General features: G+C 35.8%; 1 protein-coding gene across 5 annotated transcripts in view; it reads right to left on the bottom strand.

Annotated features, from left to right (window-relative positions):
- ikzf2 (IKAROS family zinc finger 2) overlaps positions 1-22,908 on the bottom strand; it is a 68,705-nt gene that overhangs the window by 9,086 nt on the left and 36,711 nt on the right. The window contains exons 1-5 of one of the 5 annotated variants that reach the window (XM_055031574.1): positions 17,617-17,784; positions 14,666-14,712; positions 6,739-6,840; positions 3,518-3,706; positions 866-1,033 (exon numbers count right to left, since the gene is read on the bottom strand). In XM_055031574.1, the coding sequence (XP_054887549.1) occupies positions 866-1,033; positions 3,518-3,706; positions 6,739-6,840; positions 14,666-14,699 (493 nt within the window). In that variant the 5' untranslated portion in view covers positions 14,700-14,712; positions 17,617-17,784. Of the gene's footprint in view, positions 1-865; positions 1,034-3,517; positions 3,707-6,738; positions 6,841-14,665; positions 14,713-15,930; positions 15,999-16,304; positions 16,584-17,200; positions 17,224-17,616; positions 17,785-22,908 lie in introns of those variants that run through there. The other 4 variants (XM_055031575.1, XM_055031573.1, XM_055031572.1 and 1 more) reach the window with 4 other exon arrangements.

Genomic DNA, 22,908 nt, shown 5'->3' with positions numbered 1-22,908 from the left:
TTTGACTCATTGAAGTCAAATTCAAATTCAATCAACACTGTCTTGATTCATATTTGCAAAATTCAGAATTTTTTTTCAATATCACAAAAATATGCAACTTTGTCGTGGTGTACACTCCCAGTAAAAAAACTTTCTTGTTGGTTTTAAACCAAAAAGTGAGGTAATTCAGAGGGGAATACTTTTGCAGGACAGTTAAACAAAATATAAAATAAAAATATAAAAACTTGTATTGGCACAGACAAAGAAACAAATGTTGCCTCCATCTACAAGGAGGACTTTGTATGAGTAACCCCCGTGCGGGCATCACAGGCAGAAATGACGGTATTGTCTGACCTTGATTTCAAAGGCGCAATGGAGGGGAGAACACGTCCTCTGATAGGAAAGTGGGTTACAGTTGAGAGAGACTGCTACCACTCCACATATGTTTCTCAACAGTTTCCTCTGTCTATAGAAAAGCAACTGAGAAACAGCATGTCCTTGGAACCTAACCACAAAACACTCACAACATCTATAATGTGGACATGAAAAACAGAAGTCTTTAACCTGCACATGCCTGTAAGTCACACAAATATATAAGAAGAATATGTTAGGAAAGCAAACAAAAATTCAAAATAAACCAGATGTTTTCTTTTTCTGAAAAAATCTGGGACAAATAACTTGATGCTCACTAAAATGATTGTACTATACATAAACAAAGACCAAAAATAGGGGGAAATATTAGCATTAGTCTCTCTAAATATAAAACTACAACTTCTTCTTTTGTCTATCTTCATAGCACTTCTGGCGACACAGCAACAGTCTCTTCTAGGTAGCAGACATGGTTTGGTTAAAAAAGAGAAGCACGCTGGGTGAGAACAAAGCTTACCAGCATGAGTACGAAGATGGCCAGTGAGGGCATCACGGCGTCGGCAAGCATAGCTGCAGAAAGGGCACTTGAAGGGTTTTTCACCTGTGTGCAGCTTAATGTGTCGCAGCAGGTTCCCCTTCTGGGTGAACGATACGCCACACTGGTTGCACTGGAAAGGCCTGTCACCTGAAGGAAGATGGTACAGGAAGTTAGTACAAAACTTACTATTAGCAGATTATTAATAGAGCAAGGGTCACTTTTCTACTTTAAATAAAATAATGTACCTCATCTAACTGCTGAAAATTCACTTTATCTATGCGTTACCACTAGCAACTGCTTTATTCTTTATATTTGAGAAGCTAAGCATTTTGTCAGCTCCTTTGACATCGTATTTAATTTCCCAGTAAAATCTTGAAGATTTCTAAAACCAAATGAAGAGAAAAATATGTGGGGATGCATTTGACCTGTGAAATTACAGAACATTAAAAGTAAATGTTTTAACTCTCTTCACTGACCCCACTGGCTATAGAATATGACTGAAGTGACAAATACCATTATGGATAGCTAATGATAGCTATATCTCCATGTCATAATTAGCTTTATATGTCAGAAAACTGACTTTTATAGAACAGTGGCAAAAAAAAACCCACTGTAGAGAGTTTACAGTTGTCACAAGTCATGTTGAGGAAACAGATAACTTGTTGAAGAAGATGTTCTGGTAAGATTACATCCAAACTGGTCATTTAATCACAATAGAGAATTAACACTACACTCTTAATTCTCTACCCTGAACACATCACCCCTCCATTGAAAACCATGCTGCAGTACCATGCTGTGGGCAATCTTGTCTTCGGGGGACCACTGAAAATGTTCAGAGTTGACGTGAAGCTGGCTCGAACTAAATGCATGATGGGACAGCGAGAAAAGCTGCTACAAGCTGTAAAGAACTTGAGACTTTCAGTCTTCCAGCAGGGCAATGGCTGTAAGCATAAAACCAGCGACACGGATGAATGTGCTTTTGATCAAAGCACATTCAAAGCACAGATTTAAATCAAACTTAGAATCTCTGGGAAGACCTGATAAGAGATGTTCACAAATGCTCTACATCTGTGCTGAGTGATCTTTAGAGATTTTGCAATAATAGACAAAAAGCTCTATCTGTAGATGTGCATTGCTGATAACGAATCCCCCCAAAACTTGCAGATGTAAGATGTTAAATGGTGAAAAATGATGAAAACTATGCGTCAATTTTGTTCCACTTCAAAATTACGCGCTACTGAATAGTACATGTGCAGATTAACAACTGCTGTGGCATTAGATAGTGTTTTCAGCAACATGTTTCAGGGTAAATAAACTAGAAATATTAATCTCACCTCATCTTCTGTAACATATTGACAAGCTTATTTTTTCTATATAAAAGACAGATAAAATATGGAATAGAACTAAATCAAAAGTATTTCTTGTTACATTGATTAAGATAAACCAATGCTCATATCAACATTGCCTTCTCTAACAATTGTATTTTAATTCCTAACTGTATTTTAAGCATGTAGCTGTATTGTTTTATATTACATTATAGTTAGATTAACTATAATACTGTATTGAATAATTTTTATTGGACTGACCATCTATTACAATAACTCAAAGCCCAAATTTTAATCATACTTAAAATCTTTGAGAAGATTTCATAAGAAAGAAAATAAAAGACAGTAGAGTGGACTTGTGGTTTAAAGACTAGAGATGTGACTGGTCTCTAGTCCAACACTCAAATCTTATTAAGAGTTTTTATCGGGTGCATGGATCAGAATTTCAGAATAAAGTAAATTTAACTCAACTGACATATTGCCGCAACTAAGTTAGCAGCAACACTACAAAAACACTTCCAGCTGATAATAACAAAATTAAAATGGTTTCCTGGTTCATTAATTCAGAATTTCAACACTTATTTATTTACCGATTAAACTTCTCCTCATTTATTATGTTGTAATTTATACCTTAAATTTAAACATCATTGCTGTTTGATGTGTTTTTTTTCCGAAATTGCTTCTGATATTTAAAAATTTTCTCTAGCAAAAACCATAGAGATAAGAACTGTTCAAACCATGCATTAGCGCAATATCTAACGAAGGAGTTGACAATATAAAGGCAGCCATAAGCTGGTGTTAACCGACTCATTACAAACACAAAAAGCACTTTGTTTTGATTCATTCAGAAATTTGTCATCAACATGTTTTAGTTTTCAAAAATGCCTATTTTTGCTTTCAACAGGGTAAATGTTGCACATGTTTTTGACAAAGTGGTCAATATATTGCTGTGTAAATCTTTTGATCTGAAGCCAGTTGGAAAAAGAGAAATCTCATTTAAGTGCGATGACAACCGGAGGAGTCATGGCGTCAGTTGGAAACAGGTTACGGAAGATTCCAAGGATTTTTTTTTTCCTTGCTAATCATTTCAAAGCAAAACTGTTGTGTTCAGACAAAAAGAAGAAAGAAAACTCCACCCACTATCGAGAAACAAAAAAAATATATAAAAGAAAAGGCATATGACTCACTGTCACAAGTTAACTACAAAATCTCCTGCCGAAACCTGAAATATTTTATGAAAACATCTGAATCATATCACACATCCGTATATTCAAATGCTTTTATTACATTTAGAAATAATGCATACCATTTTGTTGTCGAATCCCGGCTTCTGATGGTCCATTTGGTCCAGACCCATCTTGTCCATTGTGTAGGCTGCTTGTCGTAGATTCCTCCAGTGTTGCTCCTTCATCTCCTGGCTGACCCATTTCTTCAGGTGCTGTGCTGTTGTTGTCACCATCTTCCACCAGATCTTCCTCTTGCTTTATAGCCACTTCTGTAAAAATTCAAATGTGTGATTCTCTTGACCTGCTGAGTCCGTAAGATGATGTGATCATGCAATAATTACAAGAATCATTTACATTATCTCACAAAGTGGCCTTTGTATTGCATGAACATACAACGTCATTTGATTTAGGTTAGAGAACTCTAAATGGCCAAAATGTTGAATAAGTCTAATGGTTTAAAGTTTTTGTGATATGATAAAACAAATTTAACAATATACATTAAATGTTTAAGGGGGCATAATAATGTAATATATAGTAATGTACAGAATAGGATGATCTGATACCAAGAATGGAGCGGACTGAGTCAAATCAAAGAAAAAAAACTAAACAGGATGGTCTGGTTTCAAGCTGTCCCTGAGGAGAAAAGGAGTGTCAGAGGCACATTACTGGCGGCTGCTGACTACCAATGGGAGATACAATGGAAGACAAGGGCAAAAGATTGTGCAATACAGTTAGTGCTTGTGTGCAAATGCCTGTGCAAAGATTTGTTCCAGTTTTGGGCTACAACAGCTTTAAATGATATTTCTGAAAAATAGCAAAAGAACATAGAGCTGTGCCTAGCTTTATTTATTAATCCTACATTAGTTTTTTTGTTGGTTTTCTTTGAGCCCTCTTTAATTAGAAACAATGTCCAGAGAGAACAATGTTTCTTAAGCACAACCTGCCACAAATCAATGAGCAGAAAATTTCAAGTTCAGTTCATGCATACTGGCGTTGTTCCGGAGATTTTTTGTCAAGAACAAAAAATTGCCAGATTCCAGTAATGACCCAAATCTCTAAAATATAAACAGATCTGAAATTCTTGTTTCATTTGATCCTCCATTATGAGCTTCATAAATAGACCGATAAACAAATAGTATCATACAATAGTTTTTTTTTCCCCAGAATATTACATTTCGCTCCCGTTCATTGCTTTGATTCAGTTTCACAGTGGTAAAAACATTCCTGTAGAAATGATTTTGGTTTTGACCTACTGATTTTAGTATTTGTGATAAACCCTGGAGTCAAAAGTGATTTTCCCAGTATTACATAACTTGATGATCTGTCTCATCTAGTAGACTTGACTGTGTTCCCATACTACACAGTTCCCATGTTTCCATGTTGTGTAACTAAATATTTAGTTGTTTTTTTAAGTCAGCACTACAACTGTTGTCTGTTTTAAAATATGAAATGAACCCTACGTTTGGACAAGGAAAAAAAAAAAAAAAAAACTCAAGCACACTCAAACCGCACCTTACTGATCCTGACAATCCTGTTTTGGGATCTTACAGGGGAAATAATCACAATGAGAGTCTGTGTAGCTGTTGTTTCCTTAAATCCTTCCATTTGACTGCTTTCATCAACCGACCTCTCAGTCTGTGAAGAAAAATCCTGACAACTTTATGCTTAGCAGAAGAAATGTCCAAATTAGGGGATTCTATTTTATGGACTGTGGAAACTTGTTTCATTAAGAAGCAATATCTGTATGTTTCACTTATCCTTGTGCCCAAGTTGAAGCTGAGCCTTATCTTTGATAGCTGGATCATGGCAACATGGACAAAACCTAAACATCCTTGCTACTCAGCTCTGTGTGCCTACATCCATTTTTCTAATGTAAGAGACTGGACTGTACAGAGCAGTCAGGAGAAGACATTATTTTGATTTTATTAGATGTGACAAAAGAAGTAAGTAAATGAACATACATTTAACTACTTCTTTTAATTTCAATATTGTATTGTTGATGGTTCACATAAGTTCCTAATAATTTATTTCTAAATAACAGGTAGGGTGATCATTATTGATTGAGTGCTTGACTGACAGCATCAAAACATTATGAATAAAGAAGACATTCTGTCACCATTCCCATCCAATCTGTCATCCACCCTAAAGACTGCAATTTTACTCTTCTACTCATCAGTAAATGGAGGGCAGAATATATAATTGTCATACAGGCTTTTGTTTTTTATCTACTGCTGACTGTGTATATAATGTTTTCTACTGAAACTTCAAATGTCAAAACATGCTGGACAGCATTAAAGGTAACTAAGACACAGTTTCTCCTTTGGGAAACCTAATTCCAGCTCTCCTCCACCCCTCTTAAAGACTGGTGAGAAAAGTTTCTGTTATATTTCTATAGTTGCTTAATTTTACTTTGTTTCCCCTTTACTTAATTTGCTTGATCATGGTGACATTGCTACAGATAATCTAGGTTTGTGGTCAGTACACTAACGGGAACCAAATGACACTGGACTATATTTTACTCTGAGGTTCAGTACGGTATACCTTTGCACAAATATTGTTTTCATAAAGCCTATTGTATCCATGCTAAATTGTTAATATTATGTAACGTAATTGTTTGCATTTTACAGTTCATTATCTGAGATAATATGGCTCATTTTTGTTCTGTGAAGTTTTTTGCAACACCATTTGCTGTAATAATTTATGTTTGTCTTATATTTTATTTGAACTAAAAAGCCTTGCCGATTGTGTAAAGAGTCATTATTTGAATATTTTTCTTTTTATATTTTTCATACATTTCTTTCATTTTTGATAATCTTAATAGTCCAATGGGGAGTCAAGGAAGCATAATTATATTTGGAGTGTATGCTACCTGGTATATGTTTTCTTAATGACAGTAAAATGTCTATTTTATTATATTAACTGCATACATGCCTGCAGATACTTTCCAATCTTTTCCAATCTTTGAAACCGAGTTAACACTTTCTTCTATTTAAACACTACTTTGTGTTGATCTATCAAGCAATAATCCCAATACATAAATTAACATTTTATGTCGAAACAATGTACAAAAATTCAAGGGGTATTAATACCTTAAAGATGCGCCATACAGTTTACAGTGACACAATCCAAGGTAAAAAGCAACATATTTGTTGAATGTTATTTGCAAAAATGACGCAAAGCCAATTTTTGAATATCTAGTCTGCACTATTAGGCCTACATATCAAAAACAACAACAGCAGTGTCAGTAAATAGAATGCATTTGGAAAGAATGTAGTACTATTATGTATATATATTTACTAACCATTGGGGGAATTAGGACCCTGGGGAAGTGCTAGTACATTACGTGGTGACATATCAACCGCCATTCTTGAGTCCTCTTTGCCGGAAGAGCATTGGCCGTTACCTGGGAAACAAAGAGAAAGCAATCTTTACCAAGCATGGAAAAAGGCATACGTTAAAAAAAAAAAAAAAGAAGGAAAAGGGATGTCAGTGCTTTGTGAAAAAGAAAATCCATGTTATATGTTAAAATGAGAATTCAGGGTCTTGAAAAAGGCCTGCATCATTATGAAACACTTATATTTTGAGTCCTTAGAAGCTCAAAATAAATTTTTTTTAAAGGATATTTTTATACACCGTTACCTAAACAATGGTAATTAATTTGTTATTGTGAAAACAATTCAGCTGATAGCGCTATCAAGAAAAGTGACTACGTAGTAATGTGTTAAGGAGCACATTCTCCTGTACACAGGTAGAGTCCTTGTAAAATCTCTCTATTTGTCTGATAATTCCTCATTTTTACCAGATCTGCCTCAGAGTCTATGTAGCACACCAGTTTACATAAGTACACTGTTTTTATGCAACAATAGAATCCTGATGTCCATCAAATGCAGATCAGATTGCATCCTCTCAGCAGTCTGTACAGAACCCTGGCTATGGATAGCCCAGTGTCCACTCAGAGGGAGAGCACAACAATCCCTTATCCCCTTACAGCCAGCCCCGTCAGGGTCACTTGAACAATGCAGTGGCAAGAGGTGAACACTATCTCTGACCCAGGTGTCAAATCCCAAAGGAAACATGGTTAGCCCATCAGTTTTTAGACCTGTCTTAGCAGACAGCACTAAGTAATAGAAAACAAACAAGAAAAAAAGAAAGTGAAATACAGGAGCCAGTGATGCTTCTGAAAGGGTTCATTGTAATGTCATTTTGGTCTATTTATGAAATTATTTATTTCATAAGAACAAAAAGAATCTGCACTACGTTATCTCTAGTAATGACCGATCATATTTGCTGTCAATGTCTTTTGTGGTCTTGGTATACTCTGACAACAGCCTCACTGAGTGGGGCATACTGGGAGACGTTGTCCATGATACAATCCCTCAGCCTAAGCTCAGGTTGCACAGTTTGGGTTTGGAGGAAATCTCAGGTGACCAACCCTGGCTATCCCTTGGCAATGCTGTCCACGAGTGGCCCAGATTTGTCAAGATGGATTTTCCATTAGCTTTTGGTAACAGATGATGACAGATGCTCATAGCAATGGCTTTGCAGGGTCAGGTCTATAGTAACAGCTTAGAGTTCAGCATGAACAATAAAAATCAGTTTTATTTTTACTACATAACTATAAGCAGGAACATGTTAAGACTCATGTCCCTAGAATATCATTGACAGTAATAATTTTTACTTGCTTGGGTAGACACAACACCGTATAAATTCAATAATCACCACCCCTTTTGGTTTTTATTCTTTTTTGATTCTTTAGATGCACTTACCTCTTTAAATCATTAAATAAGTTTTGACAGCAAGACAAAAATACAAAATGCAGTATTTAAGTAATATTTTGATTATTACGGAAAAAATATCGCAACCAACCTGTTTAGATGTAGAGAAGTAATTGCCCCTAAAACCTAAAAAAATGGTTGTGTAGCCCCTGTGGGCAACATCTGCCATTGACATTTACAATAAATAGCAGTGAAACCTTGACAGTACTAAATAGGAATAGAGGACCACATCCTTAGCAGAAGTACTTTAATTCAGCCACAGTTCACAACTGTGAATGTTCACAGGCAATGTGAGCATTGCAAAGCACACCAGCATCATTGATCTGGTCAATGATCAGAATCAGACAAACTTATCTTAAGCTTAAGGTGACATACTTCAAGATCGATCTTGTTTTTTTTTTTTTTTTGTGCAGAATTCATTCTTTCATCAACTGCAGCAAGTTGCGCAGATCCTGAAACAGCAAAGTCCATCCAGACTAATCAATGCCAGTGTTTAATTTCTTCAGTTTTGGGCATGGTTTTCTCATTCCATCAGAGAAGTTCTGTGTAGGTGATTTCTTAATTTGCCAGGTCTGGATAAAGTTTTTGAAATTGGATAAAGTTTTTGAAATTGAATTAAAAAAGAGTTAATAACTGTGATTATATTTCCGTAAAGGCTGAGGTTTTGCCAAAAAGGAATAATTTGAAAACTGCTTATTGAATTTATTCAGTTTGTTTTTCTGATATAAAACTTTGATCTTTTAAATCATTACAAGATCAAAATCACAAGAAATTTGTAAGGAGAAAAGTAATTGGTCATAGCACCATAAAAGCTTTATCAGCTTCACTGTCTGAAGATCAAACATAATTAAAAAATTAACAGCCCACAAGCTTAAGGTTTTATGGACTGACTCAAAAAGTTGCGTTGGTGTCCTGCATTTGCTGAGTCAAACCAAAATGAACCATAAGATCAGAATAACAAAGAGATAAGGCTTGCTGGGGAAAAGGTTATTTGAGTAATGCACTAAATTTGGACGATTTTATGTGCAAACGGAAAGGAAACATTGTATACACACGAAACTTGTAGGTGTAATTTTTGCTGACTTCATTACTGACACCAAATAGTAAGTCCAGTCATCCTTTCAGAAGCCTAGGAAGAGCAAAGACATCTACTTCTTTTCAAAATCATGCATCTGTACACGTATGTCTATGAAACATAGGTACCTTTTCGGAAATATGTCGCTCTATATCTGCTCAGAAGATGTTAGGAAAATGGCTCAAAACCACAAACAACATATCAACAAATACACCCAGGGGCGCTGCATAAGGCGGAAAAGTTATGACAATTCCAAGGGCCCCCGACCGACAGGGGGCCTCCACAATTTATTTATTGTATTTTATTTTTTCATAGAAAAAAATAATAAAATGGGGCTCAGTCAATTACAAAATTAATCATATTGTGTTTTCTAAAAAAGCTTTTAGCAGTAAAAATCAAATGTTGCCCCACCCACACCAAAAAGCAGACATCCATATTTGCATTGAACCCCCTGGATCTGCATGAAATGGTTCATTCCTGCTTGGAGCGCTTGACGGTGACGGTGTTCAGCAGCAGTCAGCAGAAGGAAGACAAGAACGACTGTCACGGTTACTATGCCACCAAGAACATTAATAAAGTCAAGTTTTCAAAAAAATAGAGAAATTGAGAGAGAAAAAGACAAGAGCATCAATTTGTAACCCAGTTTTTCTCCAAGAGAGGTGGGTAGACTGTGTGAGATTATCAACCATATAGCAGTGAGCTAAGCTACAGACTACTGTTTGACTCCATTTCACTAGCATTCTATGAATGGAGGAAAAAAAATACCATTCATATATTTAACTTGTAGCTGTACCTCTTACCACACTTAACAACAGATAAGTCAGTCAGCAGCAACTCTAACCCAGGTCCCTCCTGACTTGTCCTCTCCTAAATGAAATTAAAGCTGCAGTATGTCACTTTTATAAAAAAGTGCTCCCTCCCTCCCCTCGCTCTGTGCTATGCTGTAGCTAGCAATAACGATAAGTTGTTTATCCACCATTAGCACATTTAGTAGTGAGTAGTGATTGACAGTGCTAAGACCATCCTACTGGTTCTGATTGGTTGTTTTTGACCAGAACATTGTATTACTTTAATTAGTAATAGTTCAAACAGGAGGTGGAGGAGATTGATCTTTTCACAGATAATCTGTCTCGTAACAAACTGGCACAATATGGTACCGGCTTTAACAAATATGGAGAAAACATATTTTTTTTATGAAAGTTCTATACTACAGCTTGAATAAAATGCAACTACATAGCATTTTTTGAAAAGTCTCGATTCCTTCATGTATATGAAGGAATCCCCTGTTGCTCATGGGGAAAGACATTTCATGTAAAATTCATGAGCAGTAAATATTTTGCTAGTATCAGTATTGAACCAAATAAAGCAAGGGCGTTTCAAGCCTTTAAAATTGTGACGCTTTTGATGGGTCAGATAGACTCAAACAATTGTAACAGCAGCTGCATTAGGGGGCCGAATTAAATTTTTTGTCATGGCGCCCAAGATTCCTGGCAGGGCGGGGCCCCTGAGTACACCATCTGATTCTTTTCCATAGCAAGAAGAGCACCCGATTTGATGAAACCTAGCAGTTGTTTTGCTATTTTTGGAACAAACTGAATCTGTGTATGAGACTAGCCCTAGAAACTTCCTATGGTTCACCTTAAAATGTAACCTATTATTAAAGAGGTCATGTCATGATTTTAGGGTATTTCCCCTTTTCACTGTTTCATATATAGATTGTGCACCTGTAAAGGACAAGCAGCCATAAAACCCAAAGTCCACATCAAAGGGGATGGATGTATATATTTTTAACAGCAAATTCTAAACTTTTCAGGTGTGAATTCACATATCTATTGGTAAAGACTGATTTTTAATGTATCTTTCACATTTATAGTTTTATATTATAATTTTTGTAATTTAAATGTAATGTCTGAAGATGACCTCAAAACCTCACACTTGATTTCAAAAGCAATGGAACTTAGCAGCATGAAAACTACTGTTAAATCTTTGCTTCATAAACATGTCAATACTGCCTCCTGAGCCACATTTCCATTTGTCAAAAAAACTAATGTTCTCTATTTATATATGGATGTGTGTCAAATAATTAATGATCTGATAATTGCAACAAAAAAAAAGACAGTAAATTCATTTCTCCAAAACACAGTTGAAAGTGTGAGTAATTCCCACGAGTAATAGGAATCGCAAAAAAAAAAAAAAAAAAAAAAAAAAGAACAAAATCAACACGTGAGACGATGAAACAAACGAGGTAAGAGAATGATTCTGTGTGAGTGTGGGAAAGCGTAGTGCAGGAGTAAAAGTGCAAAAACAGAGGCATGACTTTCAGGAAGAGTATTGGAACAAGGACTGACTAAAGAGAAAAGAAAACGATTAAATAATAAAGGCCTTTTGGACTCTCAAGAATTGGTTATTCAGCAGATTTTGAAAGAAACAAGCTTTAACTGCACTAGTTATAATTTGAACAAAGAACAATACTATAAGTCATCTATAGCCCGTTTATGTAATAGCAATCTTTACACTTTTTTTTTTTTAATCTTTATGTTCATCTTCTACACCGTCTGTAAGGCCATCAGAAATTGAAACCAAAAATGATGAGTCCCATATCTAAATATTCACCGTCTGGTTGCATGTCTCATTCCGCTACTCTGACTCATAGATAATGTTACCATCACTTACATAAAGATCAAATAAACATTCAAATTTCCACTCTGTTGACCTTGCTTGAGTTTGATTCAATTCTTGAACTCCCATCAAGACATGTCACAGCGTGGTAGGATGTATCTTCCAGTCAACTGTAAACGTAATCAAGTCTTCAAGCATAAAATAGTTCTGTACTGTACAATATGTATTACTGTCATGCAAATTAAAACGTTCCTACTTTTCAGCAAAACTCAGTTCAACATAGAATCAGGGCACAAGTGTTTCTACAAATTTAAAGTCCTGTTTCCTTTTTTTTTTCTCTTTTGTGTCTTGCCAGGGAAGTGTAGGTAAACAGTATGGTGGATCGGTCTGCCTTGCAATATCGGGGAAATTTTGCTCTACAAAGTGGGAAAATCAAATGTTTGCACTGTTCAACATTAGTTTACTGATTTAGTGACCTGTTCTGCCTTGTCTGATTCAGGTAAAAAATTGGTACCAAGAAACTCCTAAAAAAGACATAACTATCATTTAAATTATGGTTGTCAGATATTCCTTTTCTGTGTTTTAAAGTCATTAAAAGTCCATGCAGTGAAGTATGTTCCTGGCTGCATTACATTTTCCTCACATTTTAAAGTCAAAGGTTGTCTTCCCTTTTTAAATGCAAGTTAATAATTTCAGATTATTGGTTCAACCCCAAGCTTTTGTTGCATTAAAACAAGTGGTCCTTTTACTTCGATCATGAAACATCACTGGATCATCATAATCTTCATGGATTGCTGTTTTAATGACTTTTTCCTGTTGGTTCCATGTGAACATCAATAAAAGAATGCGGAAAGCAGGCAGTGTCAGATGTAAAGCCAACAATTTGAAAATAATGTTTTATTATTTCATTCCTTATTATTGCATTAAAACCACACAATGTTGAATCCACAAGAGCACAGGGTTGATGGCAGCACTGAACCCCCAAATAACGTTACCAGTTGATCAATTCAGATCTAAAGCTGTGCCTGTCTTTGGTTTGTAAGTTTGTAAGTATGCTCTTTTTTATTATGTATTATGATTTTCCTATCTTTGGTCAACATAGATTATTTTGTCACTGTGTTGTAATGAAATTGTATGTCTATACTACATCCCTATTGTTATTCAATGAAGAATAATGGCAAAATAAGTCAAAAATATACAATGAACCATGATAATGTTTGAGCTCAATGTAAAGATATAGATGCAATAACTAAAACATTTTGAGGGTGTCTACTTTTTCCCCTTTGTTTCCATATGGATAACAGGAAAGAGAGATTTAGCTACAATAAAATACTTGACCTGTGTCGAAGATATCAACCTTGAAAAGTTAACATATAGGTTGTTGAATTTAATGTAGAGCTGAAAAAAATTCTGTATTTCTAAAGGTGGTAGTGTGTAGGAAAATAGTAATGTTGTAAAATAAAATATCTCATTTGACATATTACATTCTATAATATGCTTTGTGTACTGAGAACGGTAACGGTGCACATCGAAAAGGAGTAACGCTTTCGCCACGCCAATAGTCGGTTCTTTGTTCTTTTAAACTAATTGTGCATGTGTTAAAAAAAAGTTCTCCTTGAAAGCACGTCGGTTCACTTTTCTTCATCAGGTACCGTTCTCCCAAATACTGGGGGGAAACAGTGCGTCTGATTAGGGTGCAGTTGGAAAAAAGTGGGATAACTTTGCTGAAACACGTTCTTTGAGTTTTCATAGTGTCCGTAGTTTTCGAGATAAGAGCGCTTAACAAGCGGATGCTTGTTATGAGCGCTAAACAAACACACGTGTATTTTGCCACCTGGACAGTGTGCAGTGGTGAAGAGACACTGGGGAAACTGTATCTGATGGGGAAACACGAATTGTAGTAACACCAGCATAGCCAGTAGTTTCTTCTTCTTCTTCTTCTGTGGATTGTAGGAAGCAGCTAAGTTTTGCGTCATACCATGCATGAGCTAGGGATTCCCTGACAGAAAAGATCCATTTATTCTGTTTACAAGACAAGGGACACCGGTACGTTTTAGAACCATTGCACTCTGGAACCCGTTTTCAAATTGTGCCGTTGTCAGAAAAAAACATTCGGTGGTTTCATGTAAATGTACACCACAAACACAACAAAACTCTTCTGTTTTCACCCGAAATTGTTGTCGCGTAAACAGGGCCTAAACTACTGGGCTTCTTATAAACGTACGCTATGATCCACCATCATGCTGACTGCTTCATGTTCCATGTTTAACAATCAACCCACAGATGGATGAAGACAGGAAGAGGCTCCATTTATCCTTCCACCTCCACTAGCCCGCCTGCCAAGTGTTCCTACAAACACAAACCCCCAATGGAGACCCAAAAGTCCCCACTGATGTCATCAACAAGATACTACCTGTTTTTGAAAAATGCACACAAAAGCAAAAATCAAGGAGGGGTGGAGAAATTCAGAGACCTACCCAAAGGAAACCAACAAAGGGCAATGGAGTACCACAAAGCGCATATCCAGCATCTGCTGCATTCAACAGGATGTGCTAATGCATCATTTTCTCTACCTTTAGGGCTGAACAGGAAAAAGCCTGCACTTAGGGGAAAATCCCTTAAAATGTTTGTCGTGTTGTGATTGCAAATATATTTTGTTCTTATTTTCAAATCAGCTCTAAATCAGAATAATCTACATAATGTATAATAGACATTTGAATAGAATCATAATGTGTTATATAAATGATTTATGGACTTACTAGTAGAATAGTCTTCAGACGTTTCCATTTCCATTTCTTCAGAGGTTCTGTAAGATATAAAATAAACTGTTAAAATATTAGTGATGATTTTTACAAAAATGCTATTGTCAGTTTTTGTAAGAATGTAAAACTATTTGTTTAGAATACAAATATTGCATACAAAAATCACGCATTTGCATTTTTAAAAATCTAATTTATAGGTCAATTCAGTTTGTTTATAAGGTTCCAATTCATGAGAAAGGTAATCTCAAAGGACATTACAAAATTAACAGGCTCAACTCATTTTCAGAAATATATAATTAAATCAATCCAGTACAATTCAGATACATACATTCTGATCCAATCCCATTTATAGTGCAATTCTGCATATTTTGCACAAACAGATGTATCAATTACACTAATCTCAAGTGTAAATGATCAGCAGGAGGTTTGTTAATTTCTTGCGGTCGAGAGGCGATAATGCACGTTAACAAATGAAGCATCGTCTGAACAACATTAAACTTGAAAAAGAACCCACAAAAAAATATTATATTTCCTGTTTGTTACTCAGATATGTTCCTTAGTTAAGTTATTGGTTGACCATATGACGGTTTCTGTAAATTTCCATGAATGCATACACAAAGTGTCACTGATAAATATTTGATGCAATTCTGGGATTAAAATGTAGATGAAGATGCATTCAACTTTGCAAATATAGGTAAATGATGAGTAACAGGAGAGAACCTGCAAATCAATGTTTTTCCGACTATGGAATTCCTAAATAGCAACAGGTGAAGGAAAGTCATAAAATCTGTGAGTTTAACTTTATCATGCTGTCAACAACATCAATAAAATTATTTAAGACATGAGAAATTCAATTGTTTTGCAAGAGGCCTCTCTGTACTTAATTGCAGCAAGTTTTACAAATTACTCCAAACATCATTTATAGAATTTATTATAAAAATCTGTAAATACATTATTAGACTCAAAAAACACTATTGCTTTTTAGTAATAAACCATAAAATTTAAAGTCAAAGAAATGCACTAATCACTCAGCTCTTACAGTAAGGAAACCAGTCGAATGCGTTGATAAGAATTTCCTCACACAATTATCATAAGAAAGTTGTGTTTCTTAATTATAATTTTTCTGGCCTCCATAACCAATTTGTACTGCATCACAGCATTACTACTGGCTTCCTTGAAGGACATAAAAACATAACCATTTATTAATTAGAAGAAAACAACATGACGACATCTAAGTGAGGACTGAATGATTCACAACTTACACATTTTCTTGCTTTTCTAGGAGCAATCTCATGTTTGACACAGATGAACCATTTGTAATTTTTCTCATAGTTTGAGCGAGTTTCACATAAACAGCGACGCTGTGTAGTGAAAGCACCAATTTAGCAAAGAAATAGTTTCAGATTCGCCGTATTTCTGTACATGAAACGCTTATATGACAGGAAAACTGAAAGTTTAAAGCAGAAGCATGCAATAAATAAAGAGTTGGGTTCACAGGATTGCGTTCAAGTAAGTGGCTCCACTATGCACAAAAAAAAGTAATGTAGAGAAAGCTAGAGGGAGGGGTGGTGGTACGTTGTCTCCACCTCCCTACAAATGAATAAAAATAAAAATAAATTGTAAAGTTCAACTTTACCTAATTTATCCAGGAACGTTTCAGGAAGATACAGAAACTTTTTTCCTCCAGATCAACATGTAACCATCCGATAAGAAAACAGCTCTAAAGCTCAAGCTCAGGAAGGCAGCGAAAAGTTCAAGAGGTGCGCATCTGCAGTCTCCTACAGGTGACTGTCGCTTGTGTGAAAGCCTCTAAAGTGCGTGCCCCCTCCTCCCTGTCGAGTTTTCCACTTTAAAAGCGACACCAACGCCGTCTTATCGACATGTACATTCAACTCAGCTCGAACTTCAGCAGATCGTTAAGACGAACAAAAAAAAAAAAAAAAAAAAAAAAAAAGTGACGCGGCTTATGACCGAACGGTTCCATGGTGAACGTTTACAGCGCGAACAAAGAAAAGGGAAGACTCAACAAGTTGGTAAAGGGAGCGAAAGAGAGAGGGATGGATCAAACTGGATCCACCGGTTCCTAAGGAATTAGCCATAGCGACAGGCAGCAACCAAGCTATTTTCAACAACCCAGGCACTGGAAATCCGTGGGCAGGCAATGCTGAAAAGCTGCTGTGGAGATGTGACTCAAGGTCGAACCGGTAGAGTCGCAAGCATTTTTAATTGCTCCTGAAGAGAGAATGTGATGTAGCCTAATGGCAGTGCAAACTCGTGGACATCACTTTTGAAAACATCACAGTCACAAAGCAACTCACTTCCCCATCACAGCAATAAAAAATGATTTAACTTTCCTTTCCTAATTGAAGACTATAGGCCTATGCCACTTACAATTTCCTAGTGTGGATGGTGCTTATTGAAAACCAATCGCAATCAACAATTGTATCCACAGGCAAAAAAAAAAAAAAAAAAAAAGCATAGGCATTGTTGAACGGTGTTTAAGCATAAATATTAAGGACAGAATTTGTTTACCTGAAGAAAAGCTCTTTAGCTACCAGCAGCGTATAAGGCCACTTTTGTTGCCATTGAAGTAACGCGTGTTTCTCTTGTTCAATGTTTTTTTTTTTCTGTCTTTCTTTCTGCCTGTGATTCCGGCATGACTTGGGAGCTGACTGACAGCTGCAGTTCAACAGGTTATCCGATCACCGCTGTCTTACAGCAGAGCAGGTCTGCTTTTCCATTCATCACACAGACGCTCCTTGTCTGCTTTTTTTGCTGCAGACATGCGCCGCCAGCAGCTCTCAAGCGTCTGTGGCCAATAATACAGTCGCAAGACAGACACTGACTGGACAGGCGAGCACATTTCTCCGTTAAAAGCAGGAAACCGATACGCGTTCGTAATTGTCTCTAGCCTTGTCTGTTTGGGTTTTTTTGTTTTATTAAATTACCTTAAATAGGAAGGACTTTTTTAATATTCCCGTGGACTTGCACTCTGATCCACAATGACAGTCTAAAATACAATTTATTCTTGTCCGATATTCACCATGCCGCCCGGACTGAGAGGTAGTTGGTTCCGCAGCAGCAGCAGCAGCAGCAGCAGCAAAAGCAACAGTTGTTAAATCCGCCACTTCCTCCTCCATCTCCTCGCTCGGTGGCCGCACGCGTTGCTATTCTGGGATGTTGGTCTAACACATAGAAACGGATCACACCGTGTGGACAGTCTGCCTCTGCGCTCTTCTCGCCAGTCGATCAGGTTACAAGTGCCCTCTCTCTCTCTTTTTTTTTTTTTAGTTTGTTTTTGTCAACAAAATGATCCTTTGTGTTTTAATGTACCCCACCAGCCGATATTTTTTATGTTAAACTCTTTCATTAAGAAATGCTGACCAATACATAAACAAATAAATAAATAAATAGGCGAATATGTCTGGAAATTGATAATGTAAATGATAGATAGTGATGTATTGGTCAATTTTCAATTTATTTTTTATATAATGAATCCATATATAGTCGAATGTCTTCTGTTATATCTTCTGATCTCAGTTCTGCTACCAGGTTTAAGAAGTGACCAATGTTACCCATCTCTTTTATTACTCCTGGTGTGAACCAACTCTTTGAAGAAAGAAAGTCATTGATTATGGCGCTGTGAAAAACATGTTTTTTTTTTTTCTTTTTTGTCACATCCAATTTAATTGTTTATAGACAATTACTGATTTGTGTAAGACCTTAAATAAAACCTGTCAGTCAAATAACATTTTATGCCTGGAAATAAAAAGTCACTGACATCTGTTGGTCTAAAGGGGTTGGAGAATGCCACCAACCGAAAGTTAGAGATGTTTTTTTAAGTTATGGCCTGTCCCAGGAATCAATGGCAGACCAAAAATGTCACAAAAACTCGCTAATGAATCTTTCAGAGGGTCAGTAAAGAACCCAGGACAACATCTCAAGCACTGCAGGTCTCACCGTATTTATGATTCCACAAGGAGAGATGAGGCAAAAATGGCATCCATGGAAAATGTCCAATTCAAAAGCTACTGTTGACCAAAAAGGACACAAAGGACATTTTCTTTTTTTTTTTTTTTCAAAACAATTTCAATTCTTCCCAAGACCTACAGGAAAATCTATCGTAACCTCATGAGACACAGGGATGACTATATATATTTATGTAAATATCAGAAGACGTGTTTCCACTTCGCTCTTAAGAAAAAAAAAATAACATAACAGTAGTCAAACAATAAGGGTAGTGTCATGGTCTGAGGCTGCTTTGCTGCTTCAGAAAGCGCACTTGGGTTATGCAGGTCTACCTCAAAAAGACTCAAAGAATTATGCTTTTAGAGTAGCCTAGGTATGTCTGAACTTAAATTTAATTGTTCAGACTGGGGTTGACTCAATTAATGTTGAAAGACAGTCTATCGTCGCTCATTTAAATTTAAATTAAAAAATGTAAAAAAATTGCAAAAAACAAAGAAAAAAAGAATGGTGCAAAATATCCTACACAGTGATGTGAAAGACTGATTATCACAAATATTGATGGGAGTCTTTCTTTCTAAGCTAACACATTCCCTACCTGCGTTCATCTGAGAAACATAGAAGCTACAAAACTTGACTGGATAAAAACCTCAGTCTAAATTCATATAAAAATACTTTACTCATCCCAAGGGGGAAACAAATACCTCATACGTTACTGCTTCAGAAGTTTACAAAGTTGAAGACTAAAAATAAAAAATGTAGTATAATAATTATTAGAATTAATTGTCTGCTTATGTAATTAATGACATTTGCAAACCTCAAAAACTCTGACACCTTTGCTATTAAAAAAGTATAATTGAAAGCAATTGTTTAATCCTGTTCAAAACAAAACAATTCTAAATAACCTATTGAGAAAAAAAAAAGCTCTGATATCTTATTGTCTCAAGGTTAATCTTACCACATCACTACAAAAATAGCATCCTGTGTACTAAAATAAAAGTAGCTCCCATCCAGTCTCGCTCAGTATTTCAGTCATTTGTATCATACCTCAAAACATGATTACTCTTTAGACTTTGAGTTGAATAAGTTTGACCTTATTGAACATAATGTAATAAAAGAACAAACAAAGTTATATACAAATAAAATACATTTAAAACAAAAGGAAACCAAAGTATTAAAGTAGTAAAGTATATTTTTACACATTAAATGAATGGGTAGAAATGTGAACTTATTTTTACACTCACCCCATAGATTACATGAATCTAAACATAAATTTATGTAGTGTTGCGTAAAGTGAAGAAGTGGTTAATAATGGATACAGGCACGTGGGTCCATCCACCCATTATCTGTCCTTGTTTTATCTGGTGACTAACTCCAGCAGTCATTGGGCGAGAGGCAGGATACACCTGGACAGGTTGCCAGTCCATCACAGGACACGGAGGTCCTTTAAGTTGATGTAATCTATGACATGACATGTAAATTAGCCTTAATTAGCCTTTCGACTGTGAAGCCACCAAGACCTCAAAGTACTGACTTTATTGTTTGCATTTATTTATTTTGAAATTAGTAAAGATTCCCATTAAATAGAAATGTTTAACTATTTAACTTTACGTCATGCACAATGCTGTTGCTGATCTGGGGTGCTCCTTCAGTAACATACTGTTGTATCCGAGGTGGACAAAGGAGCGGTGTCATAGATCCTTTCTCCCAGAAGCTGTAAGACTTTATATTCATCACTGCTTCCAGCAAACTCAATTAGTGTTCACATATATATTTATGAAGAATTTTTTTTTACTATTCTTATTCTTTATTCTGTTTTCATATTCCATCTTTATGTGAACCTACTTGCGTTCACTGCCTGTCACTTTGCTACTGTTACATAGAAACTCCCTCATTGTAAAACAGTTAAGAAATTTCTATTCTAACGTATTCTATTTATTCCACTCAGTGACATTAGCATGCCTAAATTTACATTTCTACAGCTACTGGTGTTTTTCACAGTAAGTTAGAGACCACAGGACACATATTCCTCACTACATTTTTTTCAGTTGCAGTTTATTAGTACAACACTTTGCATCAAAGATGTATCATGCACTGTAAATATCTTTAAAAATGCATTTCAGAATGCTATTTCATCCATAAAGCCTGAACAGTCTTGGAATAAGAACAAACAGCTGTTAGACTTTATGGATGGTATGATCCAAATCACTTTGTGAAGCAAAATGTTAGGTCTTCATTCAGAAGTTCTAGTATTTTATTATATAGATATGTAATAATAGCAAGATAACCCCCCCAACCTCCTGTCACACTGTGTATTTCCTGGGGATTGTAGGCGATAGACTAACTCTTAATAGAGCATAATTGTGAAGAGCAAGAACAAGGATACATAACTTTCAATTTCTTACACAAATAGCAATCAGAAAATTACTTTGCATAATGTATCTTGCCCCAGCAACTTGGTTTAGAGATCCACCTTTACATAGCAATCACAAATGGATGCCCTTAAGGTTACTCCAAGATTCTAGATAGTGAAAATGTGCCCATATGTCTGCAAAAAAAACTTCAAACTCAGTCAGACTGAATAGAGAGGATCTGTTCAAATCTTACTACATATTTTGTGATGGACTTAGGTCTCGACTTTGATATGGACATTCCAACGCAATAATGTGCATTGATCTAAAACATTTAACCAAAGAAAATTGACACTGCACATCATGCTGAACACACCATCTCTATCTTTCACAATGGTGAGTTTAGGGTAATGTGAAGTTTAAGAATTATGTTGAAACACTGTAATATGAATTGATATATATATATAAACTGATGTAACATAAATGCCTAACTATCAGTTTATATGAAGAATAGCTTTGCATCAATCAGTTGCTTGAATTTCCTAAATCATATTACCATAAAAGTGGCTGAATGCTTCCCCCTGGTGTTGTTGAAATGATTGAGCATTCAGTGGTCATAATGAAACAGTCAGTAATAATGGAGTCAGATCATCATACACATGAAACTTTTGATACTAACAAGGAATCTTACGTCATCTAGAGCAGTGTTTTGAGTTTTTTTTACGTCACTAAAAACAGGAGCTTTAATTTCCCAAAGACATCATCTCCTCTATTGCTCATACCCACCTACACACACCACCAACAGTAATATTGAAAGAGCTCTTTACATTTTACACATTTTCTCAAAGTATTGCATGAGTTCAAAGTGAACAAGTCAGGTCTTAGTCATTTCAGTGAGCATGCAATGTACACAAATTGTAACCGGTGCTGAAATACAGCACCGATTTATTGTAATTACTTATGTGTTTTTCTGACTACAACATGCCTCTCATGGTGTTCACTTCAAAGTTTTCTGATAGCTGTCCCCAAGAATAACATTTTCAGAAGCATATTTAGGGTTTTTTACTTATAAAAAACCCAAAAAACATGTCAACACTGTAAAACACCAACAGGAGCTGTCTGTGTAACTATGTTTTACCTCCTGCATGTTATACATAACTTCACACTTTTCTCATATCTGACACTATAAAGAATTTGTATTGACATTAAGTTTTGTTTTTGTCACCCACTTGTGACATATATTGTGCCATAAATGCAGAAAACATCCTTTTAAGGATTTACTCAAGTGTTATTCCAAGGAATTTATATTTTTGAAAAAAAGTTGTCTTACACTTTTCAAGTTAAGAATGTAGATTGTTTTTTTTTATATATATATATCCACTATGTTTTCCAGATGTAGTGCTTCGAAATTGGAGATAAGACGATGTTATATACAGCGATGTAATCTAACATGAGACAAAAAAAACTGCATGACAGAAAATGAAGCAAACCCAGACTGGAAAATGTCTCACACAGAGCAGAGAAAGATATCATCAAATCTAAAAGGTGCTTGCTTCTTTTTCCCACAACGAGTTTTGAGTTTCACACGCATGAGCAATTGCTAATAACTGTCCCCAAGACCCTTTTACCTCAAAATGAGCCCACTGCACAAACACCCACAAGGTTTGGCTATTGCATGACTCTGTGGTAAATTGTCACATCCTCACATCTGAAACTACAAAATCCCCTACTATAGACATGTGCAAGAGTTGAGGAGGGTTAGCTAGTTGTCTTTCAAACGTGCTCACAAAAAGCACTTTTACTGTAAAGTTTCCAAGCAGCAAAAATGCATTGATATTTTAAAAAGTGCCACCTTTATAACAATATCAGTTAAAATGTGCAATATCCTGGCTAAAGCTGACAGAGGGCACTAGTGGTCCATGA

Source organism: Poeciliopsis prolifica, unplaced genomic scaffold, assembly GCF_027474105.1.
Source record: "Poeciliopsis prolifica strain line A6 unplaced genomic scaffold, Auburn_PproV2 SCAFFOLD007, whole genome shotgun sequence".
NCBI lineage: Eukaryota > Metazoa > Chordata > Actinopteri > Cyprinodontiformes > Poeciliidae > Poeciliopsis > Poeciliopsis prolifica.
Note: the sequence above shows the minus strand (reverse complement) of the source record. Positions and strands in the feature narration are given on the sequence as shown.